We start from the raw sequence: 12,862 nt of genomic DNA, 5'->3' as shown, positions 1-12,862 counted from the left end.
TGGTATAACTAGAAAAATTAATATTCATAAGTGTACAAAATACACATGAAATTATAAGATTTGCTTAATTTTTATGATTTTTTCCAGGTGTAGAAATCACACTTTTATAATTATAATAATTATTTAAAGTTCATAATTAAATTATTAAAAAGAAAACAGTTGAGTGGGAAAATATGAGAAAAATATCTTGATTTTGAGTAGTTTTAGTTCATTTTAAAGCTTATTTTGTCTTTGTTTTAAATTTTCACATTCACAAAAGATTTAAAAATAGTAAATAATGGTAAAGTCATGGAAATTCATTGATCAGAAAGAGTGGGAACACTGCTATTAACAGGTAATTTTACAGGTCACTGAATACACTATTGGTCAAAAGATGTTTTTTTTTTTTTTAAAGTTTTTGCAAAGTGTCTTCTGCTCACCAAGGCTGTATTTATGATCACAAATACAGTAAAAGCAGTAACATTATATTACAATTTAAAATGACTGTTTTCTGTTTGAATTTATTGTACAATTAAATTTATTTCTGTGAGGCAAAGCTGAATTTTCAGCATCATTACTCCAGTCTTGGCATGCAACATTACTTTTAACTCCTCTTTTTTTTTTTAACCGTGTCTGCTCTTTTTTCTTTTTTTTGACAGCATCTGGAGGGGCCCAAATGTGAACTGTGTGGACAGCACTGGATATACACCTCTACACCATGCTGCTTTAAATGGACACAGGTGAGTCCTGTTTCCTGATGACTTTTGACACCAAGGATAATTTATTTCTTTTTTTTTTTTTTTTTTTTTTAGATGAATTTATTTACATTAAATGTTAATGTATCTCTCTCTTTTTCTCAGTGAGGTGGTGGAAGTACTTCTGCGGAACGAGGCTCTGACTAACATCGCTGATAACAAGGGCTGTTACCCTCTGCACCTGGCGGCGTGGAAGGGAGACCAGCGAATCGTCAAACTCCTCATCCATCAGGGCCCATCTCACCCCAAACTCAATGAACAGGTCTGAGAACCTCAGATTAAAGGCATATTCTGGCTTATTTCCAGCATAATGTCTATGGGCAGCACTGTTCTGATGATATTCATGTTTATTTTGTGCTATGACTAGTAGTAAAGAGGAAGAGATGATTTTTCAAACTGAAAGGCGGGTCAGAATAAATACTGCCTGTAGACGTTAAATTGTGCTGTAAATATGCACATTTGTTGTTGACTGTGTGAATTCAGTAGTTTCAGGCTTAGACTTTTTTTTTTTTTTTTTTTTTGACACGTCTCAGAAATAGCTGCAGTTTATCTAGAAGACTGTTGCTTCCTCCTACAGTTTCTTCACACTGCTCTTATTTAAACTTTGTGTGTGTGTGTGTGTGAAGATAAAGCTAAACATGAGTTCGGTGACATCTCACCCTTAATACAAGCCTAAAACAATGATTTGAAATTCACCCAATGTCTTATGATTAAAAATAGTAGTTTATTTTTACTCGTAACACAACTGGGTGAATTTTTAAATATTTTTTTTTTAGGTGTAAAGTTGAAGATGACATAGTGTGATCGATTAAAGTTTGAATCAATACAATGTCAGTGAACTTTAGGATACTATAGTTGCAGATTAACCACATTCAGGTGCAGAATCAATAACTACCAATATCTGAAAATAAACACTGACACTGACAGTTTCACTCTCTCGTGAACGTGCATACGACAATTAGCGAAGCTAGCGATTACAGTTTATAAAGTTTTAAACATGGATATTTTTCTTACACAAATGCCTTTAGAAGGCCTTTATTAACCCCTCGGAGCCTTGTGAGGCAATTTTATGATGGATGGGTGCACTTTTTTGGGCTTCAACATCTCTACACCCCACTCACTGCCATTATAAGGCTCGGAAGAGTCAGGACATTTTTTAATATAAATCCAATTGTATTCGTCTGAAAGAAGAAAGCCATATACACCTAGGATGGCTTGAGAGTGAATAAATCATGGGGTGATTTTCATTGAAGGATATTGTTTCTGTAATAATTGCTAGTATTCCATAGCAAACATAGGCATTGGATGATAATATGTATTTCCACCCCCACAAAGTTCCAATTATCATGCATATAAACAACTGTCAATGTAAACAGTATTTACCTGTAGGAACATTAAGAAATTCACGACGTTTATTGTCTCAGGATCAGCTTCAGTCTGACGTTAGGAGAGCGTTTTCTGCTCTCACTTGCCGTCCTGTTCTGAAGCAGTTGTCTGTTTATTTCCAACACTGTGACATCCTTCAGTAAATGAAGCTGAATATTCATGTGCACCTGTACTTGCCTATTATTGTACAGGGTTGGTGTGTATTGTCTGAAATGTCCCCAGAGGAAAGCAGGAACGGCCTTGTCTGCTAATACTCGCGTTTTGCATAATTTGGAGAGGCTTTCATGCATTTATTATTCTGCAGTGATGCACTCAATATTATTCAGTAACATAATAATCACAGTTTTCATTTAACATCTCTGTTATTGCTTGACTTATTTTAGCATGGAATGTCTCGAAATGAAATGAAACAGCTGCCAAAAATGATTTATGATGAATTATTATTCTTCGTCTTATTATGAATTTATTCTGAATTAATTTGGTAGTTTTTGGACTGGATTGGATTGATAGCATCATTTGTTTCATTTCAATTTTGGTCATTTCACAAGGTTGGTTTATTCTCCTTCGTTCGATTGGTCAAATTAACATTTGATGGTTAATTTCATTTTCAGATATTTCTGATTTTGATTCTAGTTAGATGTACTTTTCACAAATATTCACTCATGCGACGTTTATCATTCGACGGACTGTAAGCCAGCCTGTGGTTTCTTTTGCCTGTTTGATCATGTCATTCATTAACAGTGAGTCGTTGTGTTCATTGTGTGTGTGTGTGTGTGAGGCTGAACACATCTCCTTCCTGTTCTCTCCCCTCTCCCAGAGCACTCTAGACCACACTGAGTTCAAACGCTGTGGCCCATTTGACCCCTATATTAACGCCAAGGTGTGTACCCATGACCTCTGACCTGCACGCTTTACCTCCGTACGCCTCGCCTGGGTTTGTCTGGTTTGTGTCGGGACGGTGTGTCGCTTCACTCTTTCCTCATGCTTGTGAATGATGTGGGTTATATAAGCACACATATGCTGTGTATGTGTGAAGATGTATATTTATAAAGACCACCGACAGACTGCTGTGATTATCTCACAGTGTGAGAGCATTTTATCATGACGGTTAAAGCTGAAATGTGTCATTTTTTTAGAAAATTGCTAAAATAATGATGGATTTCAAACAGGGTTCCCAAACTGAATGAATGGCAGACAAGAAAGGAATTATGTTTACCATGAATATGTTTGTCAGTGCATTCGGCAGAACTTTAACCATATTTCAAAGACAGTAAAAAAAATAATTGTGAAATGATATATAAAGATGTACTTTATATGTAATTTATATTATTGATATTTTATTTTAATAATTTATATAATTTCCATATTATTTTTTCCATAATTTATTTTTGGTGCAAGCAGCATTTAGTAACTTGCAGGGAAAAATTATATCGTAGAGAGGACCTCTGCAAACCTATCATAACTGTGTCAAGTCTCTTAAAATAATAATTAATTATAATAATTTTTTTATTATAAATTAATTCATTTTAATTTTATTTTTTAAAAGAAGACAATGTTAGTTCAAGTTATAAAATGTATTGGTACAAAAATATATATTAAAAGTATATATATAATAAAATATTAATTCCTCATTTTATGTATATAATTTAATTAATTTATTTATTTTTTACTTAATTTCATTTTATTTTTTGAAAATAGTGAATATGCCTGCACTCACATTTATTCAAGGTCTAGGGAAAAGCTATTTATTTTAATGAATTAATTATTTATTAATTCATGATTTGTTGAAATACTTTTTACCTTGAATAATATGTTTTAATTTTTTTTTTTCAATAATTAAGATGTGTTCCCTCACATGTATTCAAGGCACCACATCAATAAATTAAAATTTAAAAAAATGTAATGGTAAAAAAAATAAAAAATAAAAAAAACCCTGAACCTGACATCTTACAAATTACAATTCTAAGAGATTGGCACGTTTTTACTGTTTTTAAAAAGGGGTTTCCTTATTGTTTTTGCTCTTTATTGCTGTTGATTTGTTTAGAATTCCTTCATATATTAAGCAAGTTTGTCCTGTTTTCTAGTCTTTTTTTATCCCAGTACTGAATAATCCGTCAGATGCCTTTGCAGTTTATAATGGGATAAGAGAAAACATTTGAACATTGAGAAATTTTACACACCTAACCTTCAAAAGCAGCTGTATTTTGTGTATTGCTCTGAATACTGTGATGTCCTGGAGATCTCTCCATCTCTTCTTCATTCAGCAGCACAGAGGGGTTTCACAGAAGCATTAGGTCGGTGTCGTACACGAGCGTTTGTGTGTCAGCCGGGTTACAACTGAACAGACTGAAGTCCAAATGAATAATTGATGAGCTGACAGGAAGTGTGTGTCACTCAGGGTGTTTTGTGATTGTTAAATGGTGTTTCTAGAATACCTGCTGCGCCACACACACACCGAGAGTCAAGAAGCTTTTCTGTGTAGCCGTCGACTTGCATCAGTGTCAGAAAGAGTGTGAGGGGTGAGATAGAGACACAGCCGGAGAGAGGTGGAGTGTAGTCATAGCAACAGTGTCATGGTTGTATAGCTGAGGGGCCGGACCCGGCAGCACATCAGCAAACAGACGAGGAGAAAAAAGACATGAATGCTGAATGGAGGAGAAGCCACCGTATGGAAGGCTTTGGATGCTCTGCAGCTGAAGAATAATAATAAGCACAAATTTATTTATTTACTTCCATATTTCCATAGTCTGCAGAAGGAAAGAAAGTCAAGTAGGTTGCTTAAAAAAAAAAAAAAAAAAAAAATTTTTTTTCCAAAATGTTTTGTTAATGTGTCTCCAAGTGGGTTATTATTATTATTATTATTATTATTATTATTATTAATAATATTATCAATACTGTCATGTTCATATTAGTCACTTCTTTCTATTTTCCGTCATTTGAAATAAAGCTGATAAAAAATAAAATATAGAAATATTAATTTGAAAAACTTGAGTGAAAATTAGAAATGCTGCCATGGCAACTAACTGAAATGAATAAGTTTAAGTACTAACATTTTAATTAAAATAAACACATTCATAAATACAGCTATATAGAAATAAGGAAAAAACTACACATGATATAACTAAATAAAAGTTGAGCTAAAATGAAAATGAAATATTAAAAATAGAAACTAATTCACAATATTAATAAAAACAATAATAAATAATAAAATAGAGATGGGTTCATATTCCTTACTAACTGTGCATCTTGTGACGACCACAACAAGCGTTGCATATTTCCTGTTTTTTTAGGGTGTTTTCTAGGATGAATGTGTTCATGTTGGAATATCGTCCTATTGGAAAACATAATAAATTGGAAAGCATATCTTGCTAATATCATGCAGAACCTCTGGGACTTGTGTACAGTGTGGATGTGCCAGCAAACATAACTTACAATAGTCAATAGTGCAATAGTCAATCTAAAAAATGCTTTTAAAAAGAGGAGGAAAAAAGTTCTTCTGTGTGGACAAACAAAGATAATAAAAAACAACCAAGCCTAATAGAAAATCAAACACACGCTTACCTGTTCATACAGCTGGGACTCACTCAGTTCACCTGCTATGAATGTATTTCAGGAGAGCCTTATTTAGAAAACGCATTCATCTCCACTTCCCTTGATTATGTCTGTGGGGAACCTCGCTCGCTCTCAGATGACCTAGTTAGCACCGTCTGCAGAAATCTACAGAAAATATTGCCTTGTCATCACAATTCCCAACCAACATTATAGGTCTGTTCCAAAACCTTGCGAGAGCAACCTCACTTTTTATCTCTCTAAATACGCCACTGCCTTCTAAAGATTTACACTAGACAGTATAGATATTAAAACCGTTTCAGATCTCAGAACACTGCAAGCCATGCAACCTTGAGGTTTGCATTATTTGTATCGATTAAACCAAGAAGTCAATGTGTGGTGTTTAGACCGATCAAATTTACTTTCGCTCCAAGTGTGTGAATTTCCAATGATTTAAACATGTATGCTTGAATTTGTGCGTTCCGCTACATTCACTTGGTCAAAAAAAACAGTAATAGTGTGAAAAATTATTACAATTTAAAATAACTGTTTTCTATTGTAATGCATTGTAAACTGTAATTTATTGCTGTGATCAAAGCTGAATTTTCAGCATCATTAATCCAGTCTTCAGTCACATGCATTTGTTTTAAACAGAAGTATTTTGTTTACAATCTAAAATTATCCACAAAAAATATAAATTTCTTTAAAAAAAAAAGCGCTCACTAGGTTTTTAAGCAGATCAGAGTCTTATTTTTTATTTTTGTACTGTAAATAATTGGTAGGACTCGAGTCCAGCGTGAGACTCTGGAGATTTCTCAGAAGCGTCTGTGCATCAGGACTCGTGGTCTTTTCTTGACATTAATTGTTTAAAATCACATCAGCTGTGTAGCGAGAGCAGGTTTTTGTTTTCGCTCTGAAAGCTTTTATGTGTGGGTACCAAACACCCTTCAGTCTCTGTGAGAAATGCGGTGCTCTGGTCCTGTGTGTGGATAATGAGAAAGCGCTGCCTCCAGAGAGATGACACATCTGTGAGAGTGCTCATATATGAGACACGTGTTTAGATGCTTGCCGGAAACTGAGAGATGTCTGTAGTTTTATAATCTGTCAATCTATGGTTTATTTTTGCATCTGGCTCTAACATGTCTAGGTTATATTTCAACCTAAAATAAAGAGATTATATACTGTATTATATACCTTTATAAGAGATGAAAAATAAAAAAAGCTTAATTTAATTTAAGATTATTTGCATTTCAACCAGTGTTATTTAAGAATTGTTTATGTACTATTATAGTAGTTCGTTTTAATTAGCTTATGTTTTATATTTTATTTTGAATTTTTATTTTATGTATTTTAAGTTTTTTAAAATGAATATAATTTATTATTTAATTAACATTTTGGCAATTTAGTTTTATGCTTTTGTTCGTTTAATTACTTTAACTTTTAGTAATTTTATTGTCAACTTATACATTTTGAAAAACTGTTTTTTGTTGTCATTTTGTTTTCATCTAATATTTATATTTTATATGTATTTCAGTTTTTTAATTAACATAAACAACTTCATATTTCTACCTAACAATAACACTAATTGCAACATTATTTTTATGGCAATTAACCACATTTCATTCCAGAGTGTGGGTGTGTGTGAGAGAGAGAGAGAGAGTGTGAGTGTGCGAGTGTGTGAGAGGGAGAGAGAGTGTGAGTGTGTGAGAGAGAGAGTGTGAGTGTGTGAGAGAGAGCGAAAGTGTGAGTGAGTGTGTGAGAGAGTGAGTGAGAGAGTGAGTGAGTGTGTGTGTGTGAGAGTGCCTGTGAGTGTGTGTGTGTGTGTGTGTGTGTGAGAGTGAGTGTGTGAGAGAGAGCGAAAGTGTGAGTGAGTGTGAGTGAGAGAGTGAGTGAGTGTGTGTGTGTGTGTGTGTGAGAGTGCCTGTGAGTGTGTGTGTGTGTGTGTGAGAGTGAGTGTGAGTGAGTGAGTGAGTGAGAGAGTGAGTGAGTGTGTGTGAGTGAGTGAGAGAGTGAGTGAGTGTCTGTGAATGAGTGAGTGTGTGTCTGTGAGTGAGTGTGTGAGAGAGTGTGAGTGTGTGAGAGAGTGAGTGAGTGTGAGAGAGTGTGTTGTGAGAGAGTGTGAGTATGAGAGTGAGTGTGTTTAGAGCGAGTGAGGGAGTGTGTGTTGTGAGAGAGAGTGAGAGTGTGTGAGTGTGTTGTGAGAGTGTGCGAGAGTGTGTGTGAGCGTGTTTGTGTGACATGAGGACACAAATTTGTATAATGACATGAATATGACATGGGTATTACAAGGAGAAGGTGATCTATGAGGACATTTCCCCATGTCCCCATATTTCAAAAGGCTTACAAAATCATACAGAATGAGTTTTTTTGAGAAAGTAAAAATGCGGAAAGTTTCCTGTAAGGGGTAGGGTGATAGAAAATACAGTTTACACAGTATAAAAACCATTACGCCTATGGAATGTCCCCACAATTCACAAAAACGTGCGTGTGTTTGAGTGCGTGTTCCTCTCGTGCGCTGCTCTGGTAGCAGCAGCTGTTCCCGCAGGCACACACTGATGATGTAATCACCCCTCTCAGGTTATGTGCTGATGATGTAATGGGTATGACATCATGTGGTAGGTCAGCTCTCAGCAGTGATTATCCTCATCTGTACGCATGTGCGCTGACCTGGCATGCTGCATATCATAACCCTTCAGAATAATCCCCACATATGCCAACACACCAGGCTGCGTTCATGTCTCTGTGTGGTATTAATGCTGGATTTCATACAGTGAAATTGTGACTAAGCTTCTGTGAATCTAGTGTGTTGTTGTAAAGTGTTTGTGGTTTGTTCCCTCAGGAAGGGCACATGTGCTCATATGGAGTCATGCGCTCACATACATGCGATCAAATGAGGGATGACAGTTCTCTGAGCTGAGGCTTATTAAACACACGGAGAGGAGCGTGACCAGAAAGCTGAGCTCTCGTTTGATCATGTGTAGTCCGGAGTTCAGGAAAGGCCATCTGCTTGTGAATGGGGTGGTTTACCTAAAAATCAGAATTGTCATTGTTTACTCACCCCCATGTTGTTCCAAACCTGTATGATTTACTTTCTCTTGTGGAACACATAAGGAGGTATTTTGAGAAATATTCTGGTTGCCGTTTTCTATGCGGTTACGATTGGAGGCTTTATGGAGCCAAAAATACCATTTAAAATTTCAAAAATGTAGTCTATATGACTTCTGTACATTTTGAAGTCATATGATAACTTTATAAGAGGAGTAAAGGAACATATAGTATTTATATATTATTATGTATGATTTATATACTATTATACATACATTTATTAATATTTTGAATGAGTTATTTTCATATTTTCCATTTCTGTTTTAAAAATGGTTTTACGTGGTTACATGCTTTTTTTCATTTTAGTTCTAGTTTTAAATATTTTGATGTAGCTTGAATTAATTAATTTATTTAAATTTTAGTTTGTTCATTTTAGTACTTAAACTTACCTTTTATTTGTGTTAGTTGCCAGGGCAAAATGTCTACATTAAGTTTAAGTCTTCATCTAAAATGAATGCTTTAAATGTGCTTTAGCTTTATTGCTCCAGATTTATTTTTAATCATTTTAGTTGTAATAGCAGTGGTAATTATGCTGAATTAAAAATTTATAAAATGATTTTTATTAATATTGTTGGCATAATACTACTGCTGCTACTACTACTACTACTACTACTAATAATAATAATAATTATTATTATTAAGATGATGACGAATACAAAATTTGCAATAATATTGTTAATAATAATGTTAAAAACAATGACTTTTATTATTGTAATGAAAGTTGTAAGAATAAAAAATAAAACATTTCTAATTTTAATTTAATATTGTATGTTAAGTTTTTCATCTAATGTGTATATATTTTATTAAACTAAAATTTATTTTCTGTTGGCAAGAACTACGCTGGAACAGACTAAATATTTGGTCATTAATCACGGACACATCCATGCTAGCCTAGAGGAGTAGCAGTGTTCAATTCATGAGAAAATCTTTTTTATTTTTTTTTGGAGTTTAATTTAGCAGCTAAGTCTGGTAAAAGTTAGCAAAACTACTTCTACCCAGGAGCTGCTTTCATTTAGCAGACACGTTTATCCAAAGCAACTTACAAAAGAGGCAAAGAGGAGAAGAGAATTCAGTCCAGTTGTTGTTTTGTACCACTTTCATTGATATAGCAGTAGAAAGTAAACATATAATGGGAAGAAGAGGGAGAAAAGAAAACAGAAAATATTGCAGCTTGCAAGCCAGAAGCAAACTCACATCACCTGCATGAGCACCAACCATCTGACAGTTTTAAATTAAAACCCATTATGTTATTTTTCTCATCACACTTTATTTTTTAAGCTAGTCCGTTAGCATTTTAGAGGTTTATAGCTCCTTCCTGGGCTCATGCTTCGTCATTCTGTTGTGCACGTGTTGTTTTTAAAAGTCACAGGCAGACCAGTGCTTTCTGTTTGAAACGGAGAAAGCGCTCTTCTGTCAGTGCTGGACCGGAAGCAACATGAAAAGTGAAGGAAAGACTGGTGCTCTGTGGTGTCTGGTTCCTCAGCAGAGAAAGGAAAAGTTGCTGAAGCTCGTTCTCTTGAGAAAAGCTCTGCGTTCAGGAAAAGAGCTCTGATGGGATGTGTGTGTGTGGGGTTGAGCTTCATCAGATGTGAGGTGACTCCAGGTGTTTCCTCAGGGCTCTCAGGATCTGTTGTGTTTGTGTTGATCTCTGCTCTAAAGATGTGAGAGCCGATATTACGGGATCTGATTCTAGTGTGTTTTGTGGTTTTCCTTTTTTCAGTGTGAAGAATAAAGGGCTTGCTTTGTTTTGGTTTTCTCATCTGTGGGGGGGGGCGGCAGGTGTAGTTTTGTTCTCCCTCTGTGTCCCATTGGCTCTTACTGTGACCTCTTTCTTTCTGTGTGTTTGCATCTCTCGCTCTCTCTTTCAATTCAATTCAATTCAATTGAGCTTTACTGGCATGACTTGAACAGTATTGCCAAAGCAGCATTGTCCTTTACATGAATAAGGAACAAATTATTATATAATACATAAAACAAGAATAGATCTGTAAAATAATTAAGTAAATAAGTGCATGTATACTTTTTTTTTTTTTTTTTTTTTTTTTTTTTTTTTTTTTTTTTTACAAACAAGAAACATATTTAAGACATTTGTTTAAAAAAAAAGAAAATAGAAAAAAACTGAAGAATATATCTTGCTTCAGTTTTGTCCACTGGCTGACAGTCTGATGCATATCTGGCTGCTGTTGTGATCATTTTGGAATTTTCCCCTAAAATGTGACTTAATTATTCTGCATTGGTAATACCATAACATTTAGTTTAATTTGTTGGAATTTTGGGAAATATGCAGCTCTAATGTCTCTCTCTCTCTCTCTCTCTCTCTCTCTCTCTCTCTGTCATGACAAAAAATTTATAATAAAATAAAAAAATAATTATTTTGTATTATTATTATTGTTAGCATATCAAGAATAACAATTATATTTTCTTACAAAAATTACAAAATATGTTGTATTTGTATCACTGATGATGATAATAATAATAATAATAATAATTGTACAATTAAATTATTTGTTGTTATCATTACCCACAACAATAATTATAATGAAAAAATGACACAATATTTTGTATTAATATTGGTAATATAATAATTATATTGAAACAACAACAAAAATTATAATCATAATAAATTGTACAGTTAAATTATTTTGTATTAATATCCTTTAATACCATCATCATCATCATCATAGTGATGATGATAATGAAAATGTAAATAATAGATAAAAATTGTACAATAAATATTTTGTATCCATATCAAAATAATGTTAAAAGCAAACAAACAAATAAATAAATAAACGCAGACATAAATGCACAATACAGATTCTTTCACTCTTTTTTGACACTTTTTTTTTTTTTTAGTTTTTTAATTTTTTCCAAGATCCATTATGAATTTTTACTATATGGATGCAATGGAGTATGTGTGTGTGTGTGTTTGTGTGTTACAGCATGCTTTACCTTCTCTGATTATTTAGTTCTGGGGTGTGGTCACCAAACCAGCAACATCACTCATTTTCATTCACACCCCCATCTCTGTCCACACACACACACACACACACACACACACACATACACACACATATACATGCTCAGAGTGGAGGAGTGTGATGTGGCTTGTGCCAGCTGCCGGCCACCCAGAGGCCTTCACAACCTCTTCCTCTGTGCATCAGGCATCTGCTGCTGTACCTACTGCTGCCACACAGACACACACACACACACACACACACACACACACACACACACAGATCTCTGAGACATTCACATACATCCAATCAAATAGTATGAAATCATTCCCCTAGTGTGTACCATCCATCAGAGCTCAAGAGTGTTTTAGTGCTGCAGGGTGTTTAGTGTGTAACTCCATATTTATACACTGGAGATTTCACTAATTCAGTGAGCAAACAAAGCAAATATAAGAGCGCCCTCTAGTGGTCAGGGTTTCAATACTGTTTCTTACAGTACATTTGGTCAGTGTCAAGTTAGATGCTTTGCTAATCGTGCTAGATGTTCAGTACAATGAGCCATTTTGTTTAATTGTCTTTAATTTAAGCGTCATATTTCAGTCTACATTATCTGGCAAGGACGCAATAAATTGATCAAAAGTGACAGAAATCTTTTGTGATGTTATAAAAGTTTTACGATTTCAAATAAACATCATTCATTTCAACTTTGTATCCCAGCAGCACGACTGTTTTCAACACCGGAAATAACACGTATATTAGAGTGATTTCTGAAGGATCATGTGACACTGAAGACTGGAGCTGAAAATTCAGCTTTGCCTTACAGGAATAAATTGCATTTTAAAATAAATTTACATAAACGTATATCTTATGTTTTAATAATATTTCACAATATTACTGTTTAATACAGGGTCATGATGAGCAGAAAATATTTTCAAAGACATCAGAAGATCATACCGGCACAAAACCTTTGAGCCACTCTTAATGTATGAATATCAAAGAATTAGATAAAAAAAAAATATATAAATTCCAAACAAAAACAAGTTTGATGGGTTATAAATAGTATATTTACATGCAGTGTTCAAACTCAAAATTCAAATGCAAACACTGATTTGTATGATTGCAGATCTTGTCCCG

The 12,862-nt window shown here is 34.2% G+C and overlaps 2 protein-coding genes across 7 annotated transcripts in view; one reads left to right on the top strand and one right to left on the bottom strand.

Moving 5' to 3' along the window:
- The window catches only part of LOC306859737 (uncharacterized protein), a 708,874-nt gene that overhangs the window by 544,869 nt on the left and 151,143 nt on the right, over positions 1-12,862 (bottom strand). The gene's annotated exons all lie outside the window — the stretch shown is intronic.
- Positions 1-12,862, top strand: part of LOC306859726 (ankyrin repeat and SAM domain-containing protein 1A-like) — a gene marked incomplete at its 3' end in the record, with an annotated part of 110,411 nt that overhangs the window by 31,081 nt on the left and 66,468 nt on the right. For 3 of the 6 annotated variants that reach the window (XM_079400942.1, XM_079400943.1, XM_079400941.1), the window contains exons 2-4: positions 639-719; positions 840-996; positions 2,938-3,000. In XM_079400942.1, the coding sequence (XP_079257068.1) occupies positions 639-719; positions 840-996; positions 2,938-3,000 (301 nt within the window). The remainder of the gene's footprint in view (positions 1-638; positions 720-839; positions 997-2,937; positions 3,001-12,862) is intronic. The other 3 variants (XM_079400944.1, XM_079400946.1, XM_079400945.1) reach the window with 1 other exon arrangement.

The sequence above is a fragment of the Barbus barbus genome (genome assembly GCF_936440315.1).
Source record: "Barbus barbus genome assembly, chromosome: 40".
NCBI lineage: Eukaryota > Metazoa > Chordata > Actinopteri > Cypriniformes > Cyprinidae > Barbus > Barbus barbus.
Note: the sequence above shows the minus strand (reverse complement) of the source record. Positions and strands in the feature narration are given on the sequence as shown.